The following is a 25,985-nucleotide window of genomic DNA, read 5'->3' on the forward strand; positions in this document are numbered from 1 at the left end:
ATCGTAAACTGCTGTTCTCTTCCGAGTCTGTTAAACATTACTTTAGTTTTCTGCAGATTCATTTTTGGACCCACCCTTCTGCTTTGCCTCTCCAGGTCAGTGAGCATGCATTGCAATTGGTCCCCTGAGTTACTAAGCAAGGCAATATCATCAGCGAATCGCAAGTTACTAAGGTATTCTCCATTAACTCTTATCCCCAATTTACCCCAATCCAGGTCTCTGAATACCTCGTGTAAACACGCTGTGAATAGCATTGGAGAGATCGCATCTCCCTGCCTGACGCCTTTCCTTATTGGGATTTTGTTGCTTTCTTTATGGAGGACTACGGTGGCTGTGGAGCGGCAATAGATAGCTTTCAGTATTTTTACATACAGCTCTACACCCTGATTCCGTAATGCCTCCATGACTGCCGAGGTTTCGACAGAATCAAACGCTTTCTCGTAATCAATGAAAGCTGTATATAAGGGTTGGTTATAATTCGCACATTCCTCTATCACCTGATTGACAGTGTGAATATGGTCTATTGTTGAGTAGCCTTTAAGAAATCCTGCCTGGTTCTTTGGTTGACAGATGTCTAAGGTGTTTCTGATTCTATTTGCGATTACCTTAGTAAATACTTTGTAGGCAACGGACAGTAAGCTGATCGTATATAATTTTGCAAGTCGTTGGCGTCCCCTTTCTTATGGATTAGGATTATGTTGGCCTTCTTGCAAGATTCCGGTACGCTCGAGGTCATGAGGCATTGCATATATAGGGTGGCCAGTTTTTCTATAGCAATCTGCCCACCATCCTTCAACAAATCTGCTGTTACCTGATCCTCCCCAGCTGCCTTCCCCCTTTGCATATCTCCCAAGGCTTTCTTTACTTCTTCCGGCGTTACGTTTGGGACTTCGAATTCCTCTAGACTATTTTCTCTTCCATTATCGTCGTGGGTGCCACTGGTACTGTATAAATCTCTATAGAACTCCTCAGCCACTTGCACTATCTCATCCATATTAGTAATGATATTTCCGACTTGGTCTCTTAATGCATACATCTGATTCTTGCCTATTCCTAGTTTATTCTTCACTGCTTTTAGGCTTCCTTTGTTCCTGAGAGCACATTCAATTCTATTCATATTATACTTCCTTATGTGAGCTGTCTTACGCTTGTTGATTAACTTGGAAAGTTCTGCCAGTTCTATTCTAGCTGTTCTATTCTAGCTGTAGGGTTAGAGGCTTTCATATATTGGCGTTTCTTAATCAGACCTTTCGTCTCCTGTGATAGCTTACTGGTATCCTGTCTAACGAAGTTACCATAGACTTATATTGCACTCTTCTTAATGATGCCCATAAGATTGTCTTTCATTGCTTCAACACTAAGGCCCTCTTCCCGAGTTAAAGCCGAACATGTGTTCTGTAGCTTGATCCAGAATTCCTCTATTTTTCCTCTTACCGCTAGCTCATTGATCGGCTTCTTATGTACCAGCTTCTTCCATTCCTTCCTCAAGTCTAGGCTAATTCGAGTTCTTACCATCCTATGGTAACTGCAGCGCACCTTGCCAAGCACGTCCACATCCTGTATGATGCCAGGGTTAGCGCAGAGTATGAAGTCTATGTCATTTCTAGTCTCGCCATTCGGGCTCCTCCACATCCACTTTTGTCTATCCCTCTTCTGGAAGAAGGTATTCATTATCCGCATATTATTCCGTTCTGCAAACTCTACTAATAACTCTCCCCTGCTATTCCTAGAACCTATACCGTATTCCCCCACTGACTTGTCTCCGGCCTGCTTCTTGCCTACCCTGGCATTGAAGTCGCCTATCAGTATAGTGTATTTTGTTTTTACTTTACCCATCACCAATTCCACGTCTTCATAGAAGCTTTCGACTTCCTGGTCATCATGACTGGATCTAGGGGCGTAGGCCTGTACGACCTTCAATTTGTACCTCTTATTAAGTTTCACAAGACCTGCCACCCTTACGTTAATGCTCTAGAATTCCTGTATGTTACCAGCTATATCCTTATTAATCAGGAATCAGACTCCTAGTTCTCGTCTCTCCGCTGAGCTCCAATAGCACAGGACGTGCCCGCTTTTTAGCATTGTATATGCTTCTTTTGTCCTCCTGCCTTCACTGAGCCCTATTATATCCCATTTACTGCCCTCTAATTCCTCCAATAGCACTGCTAGACTCGCCTCACTAGATAACGTTCTAGCATTAAACATTGCCAGGTTCAGATTGAGTACAGTAAAACATTGTTAATTCGGATCTGACGGCACCAAAAAATGTCTGAATTAACCGAATGTTGAATTATTGAGGCATCAAGTAAGCAATAAACAATGCTTACTAAATGAATACATTTTTATTTACTGAATAAATTGGCGAATCCTGTTTCTATTTCGCGCAAGAGCAGTGTAAAAGCTGCAATACTCATCACCTCGGGACTGATTAGTGCTCACAGCAGCGAAGGCCTTACGACTTCCTTCGCAGCACGGCCACGGCATGTGTGATCATCTGAGACATGTTGCGCACATCTCGATTTTCTTTTGCCAGTGAGCTGGTCGCCAACAAATCATCCAACCATCGCGATATAGCCGGTGTTATTCATCTTTGACAGCTGTGCACTGCGTCAAAGCGAAACTACTGTTTGCCACAACTTCGGCGGACGACACCGCGGCCAGTATCGACGCGATCATGGACGGCGACCTTGTGGTTCTGTAGGCAGGCGGCCGGTGCATGCGCCAAGTCAAAATGAAACTGCCATTTGTTGCAACAAGTGCAGACAAATAGTTCAGCACAATGCGTTGGCGGGCTAGTTGGTGCGAATCCATGAATACTTTGTTTAGCGCAAAACAACAGACACAAGAATGACGACCAGGACAAGGCGCTACTCTCAACTGACATCATTTTATTGCATCACTCCTTTAGAGACAGCTGAAACTAGAGGAACATGCGCAGTGAGCACCATGCGGCTATTTGGTCGCCACTAGATACCAAATTCCGGTAGTGTTTTCCGCTCCTGAGAAACTGTCAATGTTGTGCAGCCGTATTTCTAAAACAAAGTAAAACAACAGATTGTGAAAAGAACCACGCAAAGTTTGTAGATTGCAGAGTCGGTGTGGTTTATAAGATTTTCTTGTCATGTGGCAAAGTGTATGTAGGGCAGTCAGGCCGCTGTGTTAACGAGCGCCTTAGACAACATGAGCGATCCATGCCAACAGGCACAAGTTCCCATTTGGTTCAGCATTGTAAAATATGCAAGTGCAAACCCATGTTTCGTGACACCACGATTTTGAAAAAGAGCCGTGAAACCACAGCCCGAGAGTTATGGGAAGCATTCTTCATTCAGTCATTGGGGCCACAGTGCATTAGTGTGCCTTCCTTGTACAGCGCTGAATTTGGTTTTTTGGATTCTGTCGCATGAGTGCGCTCTTGTGATCGGATGTGTGGCTCCGCCGCATGGTGCTCACTGCGCATGTTCCTCTAGTTTCAGCTGTCTATAAAGGAGTGACGCAATAAAATAATGTCAGTTGAGAGTAGCGCCTTGTCCTGTTGTCTTTCTTGTGTCTGTTGTTCTGCGCTAAACAAAGTATTTATGAAATGCAGACAAAACCATGGTCATTATTGACGTGATCATGGATGGCAACTATGCAGTTTTGTAGGCATGCGGCTGACGCATGCACCAAGTCAAAACAAAACTACTGTTTGCCGCAAGTACTGCGGACGAAACCGTGGTGGTTATCAACGGGATCATGGGTGGCGACTACGCAGTTATGAAGGCACGCAGCCAGCGGCAAATGTTGTTTTACGCGAGGTGATAAACGCAAGAATAAAGGCTTAACAGTACAATTAGGCACGAAGCGTTCCGGCATTGCGGTCAGTTGCGTATTGCGCATAATTTTAGCTGATGACAGCACAGGCAGGTGATGATGTGGACTCTATGGCTTTATTTCAGTTGGACGCTAGCACCATTCTTCCTTATTGCGTCGTGTATTTGCAGTGCTCTGCGCTCACCGAGCTACCGCACCAGAACGAACTGGGTTGTGCTGCTCCGTGCGTTTAACCCTCCGACGTATACGTCAGTGCGCGCACTAGCAGCACCTATCTGCAAATGGCAGAAATGCACATGGTTCGCCATCTGAGCCATTTGGCGAGTTGCAGAACAAGGGAAAATTTATCAGTGGCTCGTGGAAACCACTTTGAGAACCCATAGAATAGAAGAAAGTGATCTAATATGTGCACCACAAGATTTGATGCCCTTGCTATTGCTGCGCAATGTTGCTTACATTAACATACTTGAGAAATTTGGGCTCTGTGTGAGTGATAGTGTGATAGTGATATTGCCTAAGGAAATGTCTTAATTGGTAGCTATAGTAACTTTGTACAGCATGTGGAGATCAACCTATATCACCTAATTGTTTTCATTTTAAACTTTTCTGTAACTGTACATGTCCTCATGATGTCCACTGTAATGTTTGCCAAAATATGTGTAATGAATCTGCCAGAGTTAACATCCAAGTGTAATACGCTCGAAGCTCATTTATAATGAAACGGGCATGATAGATGTTATTTGAACAATTGTGTACGAATTGTGCAGGACACTGGCAAAAGGCAAATAAATGCCTAACAAGGTGCTAGCTACCCGTAAACACAACACTCAACATAACAGAGAAAACAGTCGTCACTAGTCAAACAATGGATATCACGAAGTAAATAAAATTGGCCTTGAAATCCTCATAGGGACCTATGTATTTAAAACCTCATTTTAAAGAAGTGAAATAGTCCTGCCAATGGCTATAACAAGAAGTAGATTAGTCTCTGAAACCGAGAAGTACCTGACTGCTGCATGCTGAGTGCATTGCTTTCTCCGTGGTTCAGCACTCGTTTGCCGTCCCAGTTCAACACTGCCGCGTCAAATCCACCGTCGAGCAACACTGGTCTTTCTCACTATTGTGTGCAGCTGCGCATAAGCAATGGCTCACTATCACACTTCCCCTCTGTCACCTCTCTCTCTTGCCTGTGCCTGGCTGCGCGAGTACTTGTGGCATTGCGAAAGATTAGTGCATTCACTTCTCTCTTGCTCTGCAGCGTGTGCCGCACAGGCAGGTGCATCTGGGCCTGGCCTCCAAGATCTTCCCGGTGCAATCCCAGGTGCCCGTGCAGCAGTACCGCGTGCCACAAAGCCATGTTCTTATTTCCGCACCATTGGGCATATCTCGTAGTACATTTCAATAATGAATATAACGAATTGACTAGTATAACAGAGTAATTTCGGCTCCCCCTTCAACTTCGTAATAACAATGTTCAAGTGCCGGTCTTTGCATGTGATGAGGACAGAACAGTGACATAGTTTATATTTTTCCTAATAACTCAAACATCTTCATTTATGGAGGTCCCTCTTACATTCGTTTTATGTATGTGGACATTCATTAATGTGCAGTGTCCCTTTGGACATGCAACACAAATGTCTCTGCAATAGGATGTTTGTATCTTATCCAATGTACTACCTTAGATCACACTTGGGATACATTGGTTCCTCCTCCTCGGTGTGTCCCCTTGACTTACCTGGGCGCTAGACTTAAACCAGCTGAACAGGATCATGGAGCTGTGTGGCACACCTGATGGAGAGCTACTGGCCAAAATCTCTAGCAAGGAGGTGCGTGCCTCTTGTGCATGATCTCATCCACACCTGAAGTTCCACACCTGAAGGCTCTTCCTCTACTGCATGTCATTGATGGCATAGAATTTTCTGAAACTTCATTTTGCATGTTGAGCCTGGCATTTGTTACCATTGGTAGCATGGCTTGAATGTCCTCCATTCTGGATGTCGGCAGGCACCACCTTGGAGCAAGCATCTTTTGTCGCACCAAGTGTTCCCTCCGTGTTCTTTGGGGATGGGTTCTCAGTGGTGCTTTGCAAAGCTAAGCACCTTAATTCACTGTGGAATGCATTTTGAACAATGTTGGGCATCAGAAAGGATTAGACAATCACAATGCTCCTGCCAGCAGTTTCATGCTGCTGAATGCCATGAATTATTAGCCAGCCTCGTTTTTCCATGTGCCAGCAGTAAAAAATAAGGGTGTGACCAGATGGCTTGCCTGCTGTTTTTGTGGTGGTGGAAGCTGGCTGGATGGCTATGGCTTAGCGGTGGCAGTCTTGTGCACAGCTGTCCTTCTTGCACTCTTGTGCACCAGGAGCCATGTGGGCTGTGCCACAACCAGGGCTGGCCTCCACAGCCCGCAAGGTCACATTCCTTGCAGATTCGTGCAATTATAGTGCATGCGAGACGTTTGTTGCATGTGCATCCGAACTCAAAGGAACTGTTTGGTAGCTCTATCTGCCGAGACCAGATGTGTTGGAAGTGGCAAAAGCATTTGCAGCTTGTGGCTCCCCTTATGACTTTTAGTGTGTGTGTGTGTGTGTGTGCTACTCTTGTACTTTTTTTATGTTTATACCTGGCAGGGCTTGAAAAATGTTATGAAGGCTGGAGGACATAATAAAGCGGTAGACGGTGCACGGCATGTCAAATGTGGCAGATGAAAAGGTCACATGACATGCTGTTCAAAAGTGTAGTCCTCCTGTGCGATTTTTACCCCTTTGCTGCACCAACACCTGAACACATGACTGCTGAGCTAGTGTGGTCTCTTGTTCACTCTCCACCACCAACTGAAGGCTGGCGGGTGAAAGTAATTGAGTCTGGAATGCTTCCCAGCTAGCACTTGTCAACTTTGTGTGTCCGGCCTATTGCTTGCAACTACGGCTTTGAAGTTTATTTCACTGCTCCAAAGAGAATTGGAGGGCTCCTACAGCACTTTGATTAAACCAAGTTAATTTTGTTTTCTTGAAACACACCCTCCACCCGTAAAGTTGCATGACTGATTTATTTTCTTCTTTAGAAGCGATTTTCCAAAGCATGTGTTGGCATACGACTCTAGCACTGTTTCTAGGACTAACTTGTTTTTGTTGGTTGCTGCAACAACCACTGGATGGCATTACATGGGGCAAAGATCCATTGCTGCAAGTCATTGGCGCATTCTACTGTGAGTGACTGTGTACAGATGGGTCCTCCACCTTGAACAGCATGTGAAAGTAAAATTTTGTGTGAAGCTTGGCTTCACTGCTGAAGCTTGGCAAGACTGCCACACAGGCGTATGAGCTTCCCCGTGGCATTTACGGCAACCAGACATGAGTGGCACAAGCGGTTTCTCTTGTAAGAAGGGGGAGAGGTTCATGCTGCCAGAAAAGCTGAGTGGAGACTGCAAAGGATACTACTTCAAAGGGGAACTGCACAAGTGAGCTAAATGTTTCATTTATGGACTCAGTCTTGAAACTTTACAGACAAAGGTTGCACAAGAAGGGGACCGGTTACAAAAAGCCACATGAAACGGCCACTTTACTAGGCCTTCCAATCTTAAATTCGAATGCACCTACATTTTTTTTAGCCAAGAGTTCGACGAAGGCTTGTCGGATTAAGTAGCCTGTTACTAAAACAGAATTATGGTCACTGATTAAGACAAAATTAGTTTCGGCGTCTTGTAACTCGTTCGAGTTCCTTGTTCACAATGCAGCGGACTAGGGTTGAAGTTGGTTTATGTGCATAGTGCATGGAGAGAGGGAAGACAAACTAGGGGGCATGGTGCCATCCGGATAGTGTTAGCCATCAATGTAGCTAGGTATTTGGGTGTGCCCACATCCATTACGTCTGCACAAAAACATTTAATCAAGTTAGCTTTCTTTGAACAAGTTTAAAGGGTCTCCTTATAATGTCAAGCTGGAAGCATGTCACCCTTTAGTTTGGCCAGTGCTCAAGTAAGCTGCAGTAGTTAGGGATTCTTTCCATGCTATCATTATCGCAAAGTTAGACCGAATTCAGCATTTGGCTGCTCACTTTATATTATCGGATTATAAATTTACTTCATCAATAACCAGTATGATAGAGCGACTGCAGTTGCATCCGCTGCAACTTCGCATATGATTGATAGAATTAGGTTTCTTTAAAGTGGTGTATCAGAATAATATTGGCTTGAATGGGGAACCACCTGCATACACAGGGCCTTCGACAACTCTCAAGTTGTATGCCCATACTTCTCACAAACGAAGCTTTTCCAGTGCACCTTCTTTTCTCATTCAATTGATTTTGATGAGTGTTGATGCTTTCAAACACTGTCTACTAATACCTTAACCTTAGACTGCGTGGGAAGTTCTAGCTGCCTGCAGTATTAGTAAATAAATATGCCTGTTTTTGCATACCCATTCTGTTATCAGGATTCTCTCTTTGCTTGTGTTCTGTGATAAATGCTGTCAGCTTTCTTCCTAGTGCTTTGCCCTTGATCACGCACCATCTGGTGCAGGAATTCTCCCTTCGTCTCTCTCAGGAATTCGGCCCCAATCGTGTTTATTATTTGGTTTGCTGTGCAACTTATTAGCAATATTGTTACGTAGGAAGATGCAGACGAAAAGCTATATACAAGTATATTTACAAGAATATATGCCGCACTTGGCCAAGAGGCAACAGCCCGCGCTAGCCTCTCAACGTCGTCACCGTCTTCACACTGTTCGCCTCTTCGTCATCGCAAATACTGTTCCGTAGCACTACCCCCAGCGGCAAAAGCGCCGTCCCGAAGCGACTAAAGGCCAGAATCGGAAGCAGTGTAGTAGGCCTTGAGCCTACTGACATGCACGACATCACTAGATGCCAGAGGAGTGGACAAGGTTGAACCCACAGGAGCAATTTCTTACGTCACAGGCGTCACCTGGCGCAGCACGCGGTAGGGCCCTGTGTATCGTGAAAGGAGCTTTTCTGAAAGTCGGACGTGACGAGAGGGCGACCACAGGAGCACGAGTGCACCAGACGAAAACTCTACGTCACGATGGCGGGCGTTGTACTGACACTGCTGAGTGGTTTGTGAGGTCATCAGTCGAGCACGGGCAAGCTGGCATGCATGGTCGGCGAGTGCGATGGCATTGCGCACATACTCGCTTGAGATCGCAGCAGGAGGAAGTGCCGTGTCTAGGGGCAAGGTAGGTTCGCGACCGTAGAGTAGATAAAATAAAGAAAATCCGGTGCTGTCGTGCCTGAAGGAATTGTACGCAAATGTGACATAAGGAACGGCAGTGTCCCAGTCGTGGTGGTCCTTGGAAACGTACTTGGACAGCATGTCTGTAATAGTACGGTTTAACTGCTCTGTCAGGCCATTGGTTTGAGGATGGTATGAGGTAGTCAGCTTGTGTTGAATGGAGCAGGAACACACAATGTCAGCAATAACTTTCGAGAGGAAGTTTTGACCATGGTTAGTTAGCAGCTGTCGCGGAGCGCCACGAAGCAAGATAATGTCATGCAAGAGGAAGTTCGCGACGTCAGTGGCGCAACTGGTAGGGAGAGCCCGCGTGATGGCGTATCGGGTGGCGTAATCAGTTGCGACGGCTACCCATTTGTTCCCAGAGGATGACGTGGGAAAGGGACCGAGGAGGTCTAATCCAACACGAAAGAACGGTTCCACAGGGATGGTGACCGGCTAGAGATGACCGGCAGGTAGCACCTGAGGTGTTTTCCGACGCTGGCAGGGATCACAGGCAGCAACACAGCGTCGGACGGAGCGAGCGAGACCAGGCCAATAGAAGCGGCGGCGGACGCGGTCGTACGTGCGGGTTACCCCAAGATGTCCTGCAGTGGGTGTGCGTGCATCTCAAAGAGCACAGTCTGTCGTAGATGTCTTGGCACGACAAGAAGAAGATCAGGGCCATCAGGGAGGAAGTTCCTTCGGTACAGAATGCCGCCCTGGAGGACATATCGGCGAACGGATGCGTCGGTAGGTGTAGAGTGCAGACGCTCGATGAGTGCTCGCAGCGATAGGTCTCGGTACTGCTCATCGGCGATGTTAGCGCAAACAGACACAGAGAAAATGCCGTTGGCGGTACTACTGTCGGCGGCATCAGGCTCGTCTACCGGGTAGCGAGACAGGCAGTCGGCGTCCTTGTGTAGTCAGCCAGATTTATAGGTGACAGTATAGGAATATTCTTGGAGGCGTAAGGCCCAGCGACCAAATCTTCCTGTAGGATCTTTCAGTGAGCATAACCAGCAAAGCGCATGATGGTCTGTGACAACAGAAAAGGGTCGGCCATATAAGTATGGGCGGAATTTGGCAACCGCCCAAACTAGGTCCAGACACTCAGGCTCAGTGATGGAATAGTTGCGCTTCGCGGGTGAGAGGAGCCTGCTGGCGTAAGCGATAACACGGTCGTGGCCACGCTGGCGTTGTGCCAGTACTGCACCAATTCCGTGACTGCTGGCATCAGTACGGACTTCGGTAGGTGCAGAAGGATCGAAATGGGCCAGAACGGGAGGCGTTGTGAGAAGGTCGATTAGATGCGAGAATGCAGCAGCCTCGTTATCGCCCCACTGGAAAGGGGCGTCTTTCTTCAAAAGCTCGGTTAGTGGTCGTGCTATGGCGGCGAAATTTTTCACGAAACAGCGGAAGTACGAACAAAGGCCGATGAAGCTGCGCACATCCTTGACACACTTCAGAACAGGGAAGTGTGTAACAGCACGGATCTTGCCTGGATCCGGTTGCACTCCACTCGCGTCAACGAGACGTCGAAGGATGGTAATCTGGCGACGGCCGAATTGGCACTTCGATGTGTTGAGTTGCAGACCGGCTCAACGAAAAATGTCCAGGACTGCTGAGAGGCGCTCAAGGTGCGCAGCGAACGTTGGGGAGAATACTATAACGTCGTCCAAATAGCACAGGCACGTGGACCATTTGAAACCATGAAGAAGGGAGTCCATCATGAGTTCAAAAGTGGCAGGAGCATTAGATAGACCGAACGGCATCACTTTGAATTGATAAAGACGGTCGGGTGTTACAAAAGCAGTCTTCTCGCGGTCGAGATCATCCACGGCAATCTGCCATTAGCCAGAGCGAAGGTCAATAGAGGAGAAGTAGCGAGCACCATGGAGGCAGTCAAGGGCGTCATCAATCCGAGGTAGGGGATACACGTCCTTTTTGGTAACCCTGTTAAGGTGCCGATAATCCATGCAAAAGTGCCATGAGCCATCCTTATTTTTGACCAGTGCAACAGGTGACGCCCATGGACTACATGACGGTTCAATAATGTTCTTGGCAATCAGTTTGCGAACTTCTGCGTGAATAACTTGACGCTCAGCCGGTGACACTCGATACGGGCGGCGGTGAAGAGAAGGGGCATCGCCAGTAATAATGCGATGTTTAACAGCTGTAGTTTGGGCCAAAGGACGATTGTTGAAGTAAAAAATATAGTGGTAGGAAAACAGAACGCGGTAGAGCTCACGAGCGTGCTCGGACGGCAAGTCGGGCGCAATCATTTTCTGTAAGTCAGCGATGGTACAATTTGGCGACTGCGATGGTAGAGGAGCATCAGATGAAGTGTCGTCTACTGCAATGGATGCTACTGAGTGATCCGCGAATGAGCAAAGCTGGGCCAGAGACATCCCGCATGGCAGTACTTGTGTCGTCAAGCCAAAGTTGACCACTGGCAGGCAGACGCAATTTGCCGTAATAGATAAAACTGTATGAGGTACTGTGATCCCGTGTGTAAGGAGGACGTCTTGCATAGGAGCCGCGATGTAGTGACCGTCGGGGACTGGTGGGGATGACACTAAGCCAATGTAAGTCAGTGCTGCAGGTGGCAAGCGAACGAAGTCGACGGAACTGAGGCGACTGCGATGTGGTTCAGCGGGATCCAGAACAGGCAGGTCAAGGCAGAGAGTACTGGCGGAACAATCGATGAGAGCAGATTGTGCGAAGAGGAAGTCTAAGCTGAGGATAATGTCGTGGGGACAGTGGGCGATGACTGTGAATAGCACGATAGTGGAGCGATCGGCAAAGGAGACACGGGCGGCACACATACCAATTACGGGGGCTGTTCCGCCATCGGCGACACGGACAACAGGCGTCGTGGCGGGCGTGATTATTTTCTTGAGCCGGTTACGAAGGTCAGCGCTTATTACCGACAAATGCGCCCCAGTGTCTTTAAGAGCAGACACAGAAACACCGTTGACTTGCACATCAAGAAGGTTCAGATGAGTTTGCAACATCAGTGGAGGATTCGGCGGTGTAGGGAGCAATGCAGCGTCACCTCGAGGCGCTGCATCGTCTAGTTTTCCGGCTGGGAGCGGCGTCCGAAGGGAGTCGGCGAATAGGAGCGTCGGGGCTGGGGAGAGCGAGATTGTCGTCGTTGGGGCAAAGGCGAATGAGAATAGGGGCGGTTTGGCGTAGGAGAATCAGTGGCCGCATTATCGGAGCGTGCGGCATAGGGACGAGAAGGGCCACCTGGGGGCGAGAGTAGGCCGTATAAGTAGACCGGGTCGGGCAACTCCAGCGACTGCGACAGTGCCGAGAAATGTGCCCGATTCGATGGCAGTGAAAACAAATGGGCTTGTCATCAGCAGTGCGCCATTGAGATGGGCTGCGGAAACGTGGTGGGTAAGAAGATGGATGAACACTATAATCATTCATTGTGAGCTATCATTTTGGCTTGGAAAGTCTTTCTTGGGCAGGCCGACAATAGGCATACATATTCAGTGGGAAGGCAACGTGCTCACTGTGTCCCCTGGCACTGCCATGACAGGCACTACCACTAATGGGCAGTTTGAAGTACAGGATGGAAATAATTAAATTTGGGCCCATGGTTGCTGGCTGGGACTTGCAATCAGAAGGACATTAAGCAATCAAATTAGCTGGAGTAGAATTAACAAATTTCTACTGTATTAGATCCAGGGTGTCAGATAAATCGAGTGGTACACCTGGGTTGAGTGACAAGCTGAGATAGTATTTTTTTGTCAAAACAGAGTAGATTAGCCCAGTCGATTGAAACAGTGGAGGACGATAGCATATACAAAAAACCATGGAACATAACCAAGTCATTCCATACATTCGCTGGCGTGCAATTGAGTTGATGTACAGTTCCCCATTGCCGTATGTGTTATTGTCCATATTATTATGGCGGAATAACGGAATAGATGATGGACAAATTGAACCAAGTTTGAGTTGGTAATGGATCCTTTTTACTGGCCAGTTCACTCATATATAAACAGGTGGCTTGTGTTGTGCCTAGCCTCAAGACTCCATGGCATTGAAATTCCTGGTTGTAGAACGAAAAAATGTACTTGGCATTAGGGGCACATTAAAGCACACCAGAGAGTCTAAATTAATCTGCATCCCTCATTACCCTATGTGCTGTTTGAGGACTTTAAAGTCTGTTAAATACACCGCGTGTGTGCATGATTCAGCAAGCCTGCTTTCCAGTTAGTGGACCTGTGGCATTTGCACTTTCACCTTCACATGGAGAAGCACTGAAGAAAGACTCATTGGTGGTTAATGCTGTTAGCCTTGTTTTGCTGTCCTCTTTCTTCATCCCTGTTTCATTGCCCCACAAACCCAGAGTAGAATGTCAAGCCATCATTCTACAAAAACCAAGGTTTTGTAATGGCAAAACAATTTTGTGATTGTTTTTATCAAAGGCAAAGGTCCTGGAGAAATATGATAGTCAGATAGAACTGCAAATTTAGTACACACTTGCTCGTGTTTGTAACTCTCCAGTGTCGGGGCCCCATGCACTGAAACTCACCAAGACCCAGTCAGGTGTTAGATATGAGTGCATTCATTACTGAGTAGGTCGACGAATGAGTGGTTTACATATTTTACGTAAAAATTTTCAAGGTTGAACATTTCATCGCGAGCCACAACCTGAACAAGCGATGAACAATATTATGTATTTTCCTTAAGCTACATCAAAACTTGAAGACATAGATATTTTAAGCTTGGAGTGTGGCATGAAGAAATCAAGTGCAATCGACACATTCACATGCAATTATGTAGAAAATAAATTATGTAATGATATCGCACCAAAAAACATTACTGAAGCAAGAAGTGTGTCTTTCGAGCCATTAGCTAAAAGGAAGAAAAAGGTGAGTAAATGACAGTAATTGTGACTTAATACAGCGGCTGAAAATACGTACCACTGTCTCTTGGAAAGTCATTTCTAGCCTTTCCTTCTAGTATGCACACCGTATATGCATCAGAGGGCAGTGCTCCCACTACTTGGACAAAGCGTAATGAACTTGGGAGGATTGGTATGTGGCATGTTCACTCGGTTGGCAGCAAAAGCCGATAGAGCATGCTGCACCACACCGGCTTCATGCACTGCCATTGTAAAACGGGCAGTGGCCTAGGCAAACAATGCATGCACCACCTCGAACACGGTGGCACCCATCTCTGAGAAAGGCATTGGCACTACAACTTTGGTGGAGTTCCGGTCGATGACACGACATTGCTCAGTGATAGTCGCCGGGATAGCGTAGTGCTTTTGGAATTGTGCTGCTACGCCTGAGGGATCAAAGAACCCTGGACGAGGTGGTGGCATTACAGGAGGTTGGCAGAGTTACCCACATTGGCGTGCATCATATTGTGCTTTTGGCACGTAAAACCCCAGAATTAAATTTTTAATGACAAACGGATGACGCTTCTTGTTTCAGAATGGCGCTATATATTTTAGTAAACAGGAATGACAATGATGTGCAAATTTGTTGTGTGGGATTCCTATGTGGTATTTCTGAATTTTATGATTTATTTAATGCTATTTATTCGTTCTTAATTGGCAAACGGAATTATCACAACTTAAACTGCACGTTTCAACTCTTGTAAAACTTGTCATCATATACTGTGCTTTCAATTCCTGTATGATGCCAAACATTGGTACGGTACTGGTATATTCAGAATAATCACACATTAGAGAATGCATTCCCAAGCTGTCTGTCCTGCCTCTTTTCTATTTAGTTAGCAACTGTGTACATGTTTTTTATTTCTGCACACGTGTAATATGGTGGGAGGACACCATTACAATGAAGTGAGTGTGGGCTAGTTCACGCAGTGCATGCTCATGTGTGCAAAATACTAGCCACATGGCAAGGTTGTGTGCATGACATTTAATTGGCCCTGTTTGTGTCACATGGTCAAACCATGGACTGCACGAAGTCCAACCTGGCCATGGCCTTCTAAAATATTTTAAACCTTCACATGCCTGTCATCTGACACTGGTCTCCTCGGAGAGCTGAGTGCACAGGAAGTGGCATAACAAGAATGGCTTCATCCAAACTGATGCAACCAAATTCCATCTCCCAATGTGATGAGACGCCTGACAGAATCCTGTGTGCATGTGCAGGGATGCATGTTTTTCACGTCTTGATTTTGGCCGGATGCTGCTGTACATGCCGATACGTTTACCACTCATGATGCTCTCCAAGGATTTTCATGTGGCTCCGCATGACAACTGGTGCTCGATTTTCACAGTCTGTTTTACCGCCTCTTATGTCTTACCATGTTGATTAAAAAGAAATTAATCAAGTGGAAACTTAAATATTTAACCCTTTCGCTGTCGGACCTTTCTGGCCGTGACGCCCCCCCAGTGTCGGCTTGGTTTCAGGGAACGAGCATAACAGGAAATGAACATAGCAATTTATTTTTGATTGTGATTGGTATACAAACAACATAGTCACTGCAATATGCACATTTCAGTGTTCTGCAGCTGTTGTTAGTAAACATCATCATCATCATCAGCCTGACTATAACATCCGTTCAACATCCGAATCTGACGATGCGGAACTCCCCTCTTCTTTGCATGAGACTGTCCGAGTCTGAATCCGAGCTCGGCTCGTACTCTGAATCGGAATTGAGCCACCGCTCCAATGAGCAGACGAAGGTCCGCGCGCTCAGCCATCCGAAAGTAACCGCGCGCAGGGAGGATGCGCTTTCAGTCGCCCGCACAACGGAGAGAAATGGGACGTTGCGTTATCAAGAAGACAGAGGGAGATGGAAAAAGGCTAAAACAAAGTTCGAAGGGCTTTACGTTTACTGCTGCAAGTCGGAAGCGAGGGTGCGGCGAGAGAGCGAAAGCAGCAATCGAGTCACTCTTTTCGGAGAGGCAACGATGCGGCGCGTGCCGCTGAACTTGACGCGCCGTAGCAGACACACCAACAGAATAAAAATAAAAACCTTCAAACCCGCGGAGATGCCAGAACAACCCTTGAACCCATAACCACACGCGCGCGACGCATGATACAGCGAACGCGGAGCCACCGCGCCACTCAGCAAAGAGAGAGGGGCGAGTGGCAGTCGCACCGTACTCTTCACTACGTGACTGACATAGGTCGAGGCGAAAATACGAACTTGTAGAAAGAGTCAACAGATGGAGGGGCCAGTTCAGGAGCGCCAGCTTTGCGCTCAGGCGCGAAATTTTGAACGCACGATAGAGAACGTACCGGTACGTCGGTGACACTGTGGGGGGGAAGCGCGAAAACGTACCGGTACGTCGGTGACAGCGAAAGGGTTAAAGCTGTGCATTCATTCTTGCTCCATATTTGATGATTCCACAGCCATAATGAGTTGTGTTTGTGTGCTCAGGCAAGGAACTACATCCGCAGCCTGCCTGTCATGAAGAAGAAGAACTTTGCTGAGGTGTTCCAGGGGGCCAATGAGAAAGGTGAGGGTTCAGATGACCTATAGTATTGGATTGATTTTTTGCCACTTTAATGACCATTTGAAGCCAATGAAAGCATATGGGAAACAAAGGCACTTTCGGTAGTAAAAGTAGCACTATTAATACTTTATTATGCTTCATTATAGAAAAAGGAAAGGCACCGTCATAACTGTCCCACTTTCCAGTGGTTACCTGAACTTTTCCGCAACCGTAGAAAATGGGCATGGTAAAAAGTGATAAAGGGTAGGAACAACTTATAAACAGCCACATTATTGAAGTTTACAATTAAAGTTGTATAAAGAAAGTGCGAATGATTACATAATTGGGAAATTCCTGGTACTGACCATAATATAGCACTTCAATCCCACCATGATGCGATGTCCACTTGGTGCAAAACTTGGTGCGTGGAGCTACACATAAATAAATGTAAAAGTATGTGTAACCGAGTCACATGAAACAATAAATACACAATACCTCGACATCTCTTCCTTTATATATATCTTCATCACCTTATCATAAAACTCGATGTAAAAGATGGACTTCATAATCAGCAGTGCCAGCAAATGCTTGCCTTCTTGCTGGCTCCTCAGACTTTATAAAACACAAATTTGCTCAAAGCTGGAATATGCCACCTCAGCTTGTGACCCATTTTACTTTGGACCATTTTGACAAGCTCACTTAATGGTCCAAAGTAACTGGGATCTTGCCGGCGTGTACGGTCACTTACACATCTCCCCACAAGACCTTTCACTGGTCTTTCATGAACAGCACGAAGGTCTTTTTTGGCCAGGTTGCACTACGAGTTACTGAGAGAGGGTCCTTGGAGCAAGTGTATGCATTGCATGTGCAAAGTGCTATTGATTTGTCAGTGAAATTGCTGAGCCCCTGCCCAGCCCTTCTCACTTGACATGTGAGACCTGTTTTATTCTACAGTTAAAACCCGCAATAACAAAATCTCGCGTCTACGAAATTCCCGTCACAACAAAATATTTTCGTATTCCCAGCGAACAGCCATTGGATTCAATGCATTTCGTACTTCTCGACAGCGAAATCTCACTGTACTACAATCCCGCATCAACAAAGGTTGCCAAAATGTAACCCCGAATATTACCTACTTGCACAAGACTAGCAGGCTCCAAAATATGCTCAAATGTGATTGCTTTGCACTAAAATTGCATTAAATACCACCACATTATGTTTGCATGGGCACCTCCATTTTTGTTTACAAAAACAACCAAGCGCCGGAAGCAGTTGTGCTGAAAACATGTCATAGCCGCCATCTTGTTTGTTGATCACCCGTTTAGCGCCTCCTCTAAATATAAGGAGGCGTTGGCTTGTTTGAAGTGGCAGCATGTTGCATTGACATGTGATGATGGTTTTTGCACACCTATTGTAGTGTGTACTCTGCGCCTCGGCAAGAAAAATGCATCAAAAAACAAGGAAATCTACATCCCACTGACGTGGAATTGTTTATGGCGCTTGATATGGCAGTCACAGCATGGAGTGCCACGCACCGGGCTGTGATTGAGCGATCGTCTGAGAATACGCATTCCTTGCTTCAAGAACGCTGGTTTTGGTGCCATATATACGAGATACAATCACTTTCGTGCTCGGCACTGGACGTGCCCATAGGCGACAGTGTGCACTGGAGAAATGCTGCTGCATGCGTGGAGCGCTCTGCATGTGGTGCCAAGTTACGCCATATCTCGCAAAAGTCATCGTATCTCCGAAAGCAACTGACCGAAAAGCAATGCTGCCACTGCTGATCGACGCATACGGCGCACTTTGTACATTCAGCAATGTGGTTCTATATCCTTGCAAGCTTACCAAAGTAGGCTAACGGAATTTTGACAGTAAGGTGTCATTCTGCGATGCATTACCTATCTGTGCTGTCTCATTTCACAACAAGGAAATTCTCGCGAAAGTTAATCTTTTTGCGTTCTCTGCCGATTTCGTTATTTCAAGGTTCAACTGTATTTCAAAACCAGGTCTGTTCAGAGCTGTCAGAAATTTTACTGAAGAATATGACCGAATGTCTTTAACATTGCACATTTAAGTATTGACAGCTTTCTTTAAATGCTGGGCTTTTATCTTTCTTCCACTTTTATTGCCTTCTATGATGAAACTGTTATTCAGAACAACTGTGTTTGTATTGGTTCACGTGTAGCACCATTTTTATGTGACCTGTTTTTAGCTGAATGTGATAAGCACATATAAATGCACAGATTGACAAAACCAAAGTAGATGTACGTTGGTAATTATCTGGTTATATTTAAGTTGGGTGTTCTTGGTCACACACTTCTGAACAGTGTGTGTTGGAGCGCTGTGCAGCAGCTCTTGAATTCACGCACAAGATGCCTGTTGACTGCCTCATAAGAGAGGTCCAGGGAACCGAAAGAAAAAGGCACCATGACTTAGACAGATAACTGGGCAGTTGGGCCGTATATACACCTCGATATAACTAAATTCTTGATATAAAAAGGGCAAGCTCTGGATAGCGCGAAAAATAGTCTACGACCACGAGATACAATCTACCATGCAAATGGAAAAGGTCAGCTCCTACCTTCAGCCAAGGCAAGCTGGGGGACTCTGATGGCATCATGGGCTCGGCTTTCTGAACGCGCAGTCTCGCGCACTCTCGACAACTGTTTACCAGAGCTCCTAGCTCAGCGCTGAGACCGGGCCACCACACAGATTCGCGGGCCCTTTTGCGACATTTCACAATGCCCTGGTGACCAACATGCAATGAACAAAGTATTTCACTTCTTAGGTTCTGAGGCACCACAAGACGAGACCCATGCAGAAGCACACCGTCACATATTGTAAGGTGTGCTCTCTCCGACCAGTAAGGGCTTAGCCAACTGCTTACTTTAGCGAGACGTGGCCAGCCCTGCTTACAATACAACCGAAGTTGTTGGCAGGTTTAGTCTTTTTCTTGCGCGAACTTTATTTTGTTCCAATGGGCTGAAAATTTCAGTTCGCTAATGCAGCCTTGTGCATGGCTCGATAGTTCACCGCAATCCAGCTCCCCTATCTCTACATCCGCTTCCGTGCAAGGTGCCCGAGAAAGGGCGTCGGCGGTGTCAATCTGTTTTCCTGGGACATAGGAGACTGAAAAGCGATATCGCATGAGCCTCAATCGGAATCTTTGTATTCTAGGGGGAAGCACATCAAGGGGTGACTGACCGAGTAGCGATACGAGCGGTTTGTGATCTGTCTCAAATTGAAATTCCAGCCCTATCAAAAACCCTTCCAGCCTTTCTGCCGCCCACATCAGCGCAAGTGCTTCCCTTTCTATCTGCGCCTACCGTTGTTCTGTTGGCGTTAATGAACGAGAGTGGTACGCAACCGGCCGCCTTTCCCCATCAAATTGCACTTGCATGAGCACACAGCCGAGACCGAATGACGACGCGTCGGCGGACACAATAGTGCGCAGCTTAGGGTCGAATTTTGCGACGCATTGCGCCGAGGTGATCAATTCTTTCAGAGTCTCGAAGGATTTTTGCTGAGGCAGGCCCCAGTGCCACTCACGGCCTTTCAAGAGAAGACTATGGAGCGGTGCCGACATGTCGGCAAGGTTGTTCACAAACCTTGCCAGATAGTTTATTATGCCCAAAAACCTGCGGACATCAGCAACATTTGATGGCGTAGCCATTTCGTTTATGGCTCGAACTTTCTTGGTATCCGTCGTGATTCCCGCCGCATCGACCACATAGCCTAAAAACGCTACTCTTCTGACACAAAATGAAAATTTTGCCCGATTGAGTGTTACCCTCGCTGCAACCAACCTTTTGAGCACTGCGTGCAGCCGTTCATCATGTTCACGCTTAGTAGCTCCGTAAACCAGAACGTCGTCCATCAGGTTCACTACTCCTTGAAGGCCATCTAAGATTTCCGCCATTCGCTTTTGAAAGTATTCTGGGGCCGAGGTGATACCGAACGGCAGTCACTGGAAGCAGTACCTACCAAAGGGGGTGATAAATGTTGTTAGTTCTTGACTTTCTTTCGCCAATTTAACCTGGTGAAATCCTGAATTGGCATCTAATTTCGAAAAGTATGTGGCTCCCGCCAATTGCCCCAGTGCGTCGTCTACGGTCGGCAAGACAAACCGTTCACATAGGACGCTCTTGTTCAGCTGGGTTGAATCCACACAGATTCGAACTTCCCCACTTGGTTTGACTACTGCAACCATTCCTGCACACCATGTAGTTGGGCCATCTACCTTACGAATGACATTGCTTTTGACCATTTTGGCCAACTCTAGTTTGATGGGGTTCTTTAACGGGATGGGTACCCGCTGCGGCACAAAAATTGCAAAGGGGACGGCGCCCTCTTTCATGCGAATGGTGTATTCGCCTGACATCATGCCCAGTCCAGAGAAGAGCTGCGGATACATGTGCTCGTACTGTTTATCATCAACCACTTCAAGAAATTTGACTACACCAAGTGCTTCAATGGCTGGGAGCCCTAATACGACACACTGCAGCGACTCTACAATGTACAGTGTTTGTCGCGTTGTTTTGCCTTTCCAAACAATATCTGCTGAAACACAACCATTCACTTCGAGGTGCTGATTCGCAGCGCTTCTCAACACTGCTTGTGACCTGTCTATACGAGGCGGTACACCGGAGAAATCGGGCGGAACAACAGTGACTTCGGCTCCAGAATCAATTTTTGCACTTACCCGCACACCATTGATAGACACTTCCACGTATCTGGCATTTGAGCTGTTCAGTGTCCCAACAAAAAAAGCTTTGTCCATCGCCTTCTAGCATAGACACGCCCACCTGGTTGTTTTCTGTTCTCTTGTGACACGCCACGGCGAAATGTCCCTTGATACCACAGTGGTCACACCGCGCTGACCGTGCAGGGCACCGGGCTCTCGGGTGGCTCGACCGTCCGCAGAACTGGCACGCCTGCGTTCATCACTGTGCTGTGGCGCCTGGCTCCCAGTTGTTGGACGGCTTCCTCGTTGTTCATCGGACTACGTCAAGTTCACCTGTATTCGCCTCGTTGCTGACGGCCCGGAGTTCCAGTTGCTGTCGGTGAACCGTTTCCTTGAGCCTGGCTCTCGCCAGAGCGGTCGCTAGCGTAAGGGTGGCAGCCATCTGGAGCCATCTGGTCCTCGAGGCCGGCCACAAATCTGTCGCGGATCATTCGATCCCGGAATTCTGCAAATTCACAGCGGTCTGCAAGCTCGTGCAGGGCTGTCACAAAGTTGTCCGCGCTTTCCCCGGGTTCTTGCTTTCGTCGATGGAAATTTGCGCTTTCATAGACTATATTCTTCGTGGCCACAAAATGGGCGTCAAACTTTTTCTTCACTGTCTCGTAGCTTCGAGACTCCTCTTCGGTAAGGCCGAATGTCTGAAAAATTTTTCTTGCCTGCCTGCCCATGGTGTACAAAAGCGTTCGCACCTGGGCCTCTTCCGTTCTGTCGTTGAGCCCCGACGCGTAGCGGTAGTCGTTGAATGACATAATCCATTCTGGCCATTCGGAAGTCCGGTCAAAGTTGAAGGGTGTCGGTGGCGGGATGGCTGCCGGTGGCGGGGCTGGCGCTGGCGGAGCCGTCATCGCGCAGATCGAACCCCGGGTGAGCGCCGCAAAGGCAACTAGGATGGGGGGGTCGATCCCACTTCTGACACCATGTCGTGCCCGCTGCCGGAGCGGTGATGCAAGCAAAAGACTGACGCCACTCCGATGTAGCCACGAACCCAAAAAGCCATGTGTTTATTAGACAGCCGCTTTTTATCCCTTTTGCTCCATGACGTCACAGCCTGCGCACATGAGTGCTGAGTCAGATCAGAGAACCGATAACACTACAACTAGGATCTGTGCTTGGACCACTTGTGCTGGACCATTGGACCATGTATGCTGTGCATAAATTCATTGATTAATTTATTAATACTGTCATACATATATGCTACAATTAAGGGAAAATGAAACATCTGCCCAATTGTAGCAATTGCTACAAAAGAAACCCATATGGGTGCCTCGAAAGAAAAGCCTCGCAGCTGAAGAAAAATTTGTCCTGGTCCAGGACTCGAACCCGGGATCACCGCCTTTCCAGGGCAGCCACTCTACCATCTGAGCTAACCAGGTGACTAACAGATGGCAGGGTGAAGTCATATTTGTCAACAACTCGAAGCAAAACTTTCGCAGAACTATTACGTCACACTCTTATGCAATCTCTTTTTCAGAAGCGGCCTTTTATAGAAGTGGAGTTCATCTATCTCTTTTACGACCGAAAAAGAGTAGCCTCGAAACCAGCGGGCACCAGAAATTATCATATATTAAAAAAAAAAGAAGCAAATGCATGTATTTCTGTAGCCTAGGTTCATCATAAAAAATAATTGTAAGTCTGGCAGAAGGTGTAGTAAACCCTGTAATACTCATTTCTTTCTGTACTCTCAGAAGCAGGTTGAATGGGCCTTGTAAGCAGGCTGAACGCTCTTTAAACTACTACAATAAATCTTTACATTAACGTTTCTTAATATGGCATTTTTAAATTTATTTGAAAACCGTGTAATACATTAAGCTTTAACTTTATATCTCGAGGTATATCAGTTTATTTTGGCTGATTTTGTTTCAAACGCTAGTGCCACACTTTTGGTATCGCGTCCAGAAAGAAACACTAAGAGATCATCAGTACCGTGTGTCTGCTGCGAAACACCTCTTCATTAAAAAGTCTTTCAACTTGATAAAAGACAGCTTATGTAAAAGAGTTTTTGCGTGCTCATGTGACAGAGGTATAATAAAGAATTCGCAATCCTTGCTCATTCCATGCACAGTGTAATCCTTGGTATCAACCTTTTTGGAAGAGCATTGTGCCACTGTTAAGTGTAGATTAATAAAGGGAGAATGAGGCATCCACTCAATCGTAGCAATTGCTACAAAGGAGGCCCATACGGGACTCGAACCCAGGACCACAGCCTTTCTTGGGGCAGCCGTCTGAGCTAGCCAGGCGACTGGAGTGGGCTGTTCAGCCACCCTGTTACCATCGAGACTCGTACATCAAGATGGCCTTCTGCTCACTTGGCCTGCAGCCAGCATGCCAGCTGAAGCTTCCAACGCAAGTTCATTTGATGCTGTGGTTGAGCCCTTGCATTGGGTGAAGAAAAATATTCTCATACAGTGCTGTATGGTTTCTCTTCCCAACAGAAGTGCTCTGTTATGTTAAACTGTCTGCATTGAAGTTCAAAGCAATGTGACAACGTCAGGCTCCACTGATGTTCGCATTACAAAATCGGAATTCTTTAGTAGGCTATAACCCGAATCTGCCACCGCTCTCTGCTGCGGGCAGCCTGAAGTGACCGTCATGTTTCACTCTAGTGGCATCGTATTCTGGACCGCCAACTCGATTTCGTTTTGGTTTTCCATCACCGTCTTCATCATCATCATCATCAGCCTGGTTGCGCCTACTGCAGGGCAAAGGCCTCTCCCATACTTCTCCAACAACCCCGGTCATGTACTAATTGTGGCCATGTTGCCCCCGCAAACTTCTTAATCTCATCCGCCCACCTAACTTTCTGCCGCCCCCTGCTATGCTTCCTTTCCCTTGGAATCCAGTCCGTAACCCTTAATGACCATCGGTTATCTTCCCTCCTCATTACATGTTCTACCCATGCCCATTTCATTTTCTTGATTTCAACTAAGATGTCATGAACTCGCGTTTGTTCTCTCACCCAATCTGCTCTTTTCTTATCCCTTAACGTTACACCCATCATTCTTCTTTCCATAGCTTGTTGCGTTGTCCTCAATTTAAGTAGAACCCTTTTCGTAAGCCTCCGGGTTTCTGCCCCGTACGTGAGTACTGGTAAGACACAGCTGTTATACACTTTTCTCTTGAGGGATAATGGCAACCTGCTGTTCATTATCTGGTAATGCCTTCCAAACGTACCGTCTTAAATCACCGTCTTAAACCCTGCCAGCTCAATGCGCGACTCCGTCTCAGGTGGCACAGCAATGTGCACTGATGTCAACACCTCCCCTGCACATGCCTCACTCAAAGAAGCTGTTGATGCAGGCCGAATTCGAGGATTGTATACATAAGCCTGGAGCCATAAAAACGACAGTACAGGTCTGGGTCCACTCGGACACCATGAGCTCGGTGCATGACAGCATTTAATGGTGTCATGCACCGAGCTCATGACCTTACGCACACGTCAACTACAGCTGAGTCTTTCAAATTTTTTAGTGACTTCAGATCGTACATTTTTCCGGGTAGTACATTTTCTTACGCATATTTTCTTAAGCACTTTCTTGAGCATTTTCTTTAAGCACGTTTGAATGAGGTTCTACGGTATTGTCAGAATATTGTTACAGGGTTAAAAACAGTCAGACGTGTATTTACAGAATATTTACAATAATTATATCAGCTGACAAGATGGTAAACAGCGCGCAAAGACCAGAGCATCATCTTCTTCCGACGATGATTAAAACATCTTCTTTGTCAGCGTGCAACTCGCTCTACCTGCTGCTATTGACCCTCCTGATAGTGCTCCGATACGGCTATGTTCCACATCCGAGTACGCCCGTGAAGCCATCCTCAAAGCACAAGAAGCACGCCATATTGCTCGACATCGACTTGCGGAGTCGCAGGACAATCAGCGGCGCTTATATGAAGCCTGCCATCGTGACGCCTATTACACACCGGGCGCCCTGGTTCTCCTTTACTCGCCATCGCGACGCGTTGGCCTCTCGGAGAAGTTACTTTCACGCTACTCCGGCCCTTACCGTGTCTTGCGTCAAGTAACTGACGTCACGTACGAAATCGCCCCTCTTGAGCCAACCATGGCTCAGCATCGCTCCGACGTGGTCCACGTCGCGTGTCTTAAGTTGTATCACTCGCCCGCCTCCTAACCGGCACCGAGTCGGTGCTTCAGCCGCCGGGGGTCATGTGACACGCTGACGAAGATGTTTTAATCATTGTCGGAAGAAGACGATGTTCTGGTCTTCGTGCGCTGTCTACCATCTTGTCAGCTGATATAATTATTGTAAATATTCTGTAAATACACGCTGTTTTTAACCCCGTAACATTTTGTTTGGCAACGTTTGATAAATTTACAACAGGACGAGGTCAGACAGATTGGGCGGTAGTTGTTTACACAGGGTCAGTCATTATTTTATGCATAGCTATGATTTTTGCTTTGAGCCAGTCAACTGGCAAAGAAGACAAAAAAGTGCAAAATATTTTGGATAAAAAGCAAGACAATGATTCTGCATATTGTCATGTTGCAGTGACGATGAAAAAAATAGTCGCAAAACTGTGAATGACAAAACTAACTTTTTATTGGGCAAACCTGTGCCCACAAGAGCAAGTTAGACAACGATAGTGGCGAACACAGTTGGCGATCATAGAAATCTGATCTGTGGGGCAAGTGCATCGGCTTTTATACACGAGTCATCGAAGATTCCAGAACAATCGCTTGTGCCCGCATGTCTTCTAGAAAGTACTACACAATTCGTGTCGCACATACTATCAGATTACGCAAGG

At 46.7% G+C, this 25,985-nt stretch overlaps 1 protein-coding gene and 1 pseudogene across 7 annotated transcripts in view; one reads left to right on the forward strand and one right to left on the reverse strand.

Moving 5' to 3' along the window:
* p38b (p38b MAP kinase) overlaps positions 1-25,985 on the forward strand; it is a 457,389-nt gene that overhangs the window by 254,278 nt on the left and 177,126 nt on the right. For 4 of the 7 annotated variants that reach the window (XM_050177284.3, XM_050177282.3, XM_050177286.2 and 1 more), the window contains exon 10: positions 16,417-16,495. In XM_050177284.3, the coding sequence (XP_050033241.1) occupies positions 16,417-16,495 (79 nt within the window). Of the gene's footprint in view, positions 1-5,556; positions 5,637-16,416; positions 16,496-25,985 lie in introns of all 7 variants that reach the window. The other 3 variants (XM_055070036.2, XM_050177283.3, XM_072284306.1) reach the window with 1 other exon arrangement.
* On the reverse strand, positions 21,373-23,233 carry LOC140213139 (uncharacterized; annotated as a pseudogene).

Source organism: Dermacentor andersoni, chromosome 9, assembly GCF_023375885.2.
Source record: "Dermacentor andersoni chromosome 9, qqDerAnde1_hic_scaffold, whole genome shotgun sequence".
Classification (NCBI taxonomy): Eukaryota; Metazoa; Arthropoda; class Arachnida; order Ixodida; family Ixodidae; genus Dermacentor; species Dermacentor andersoni.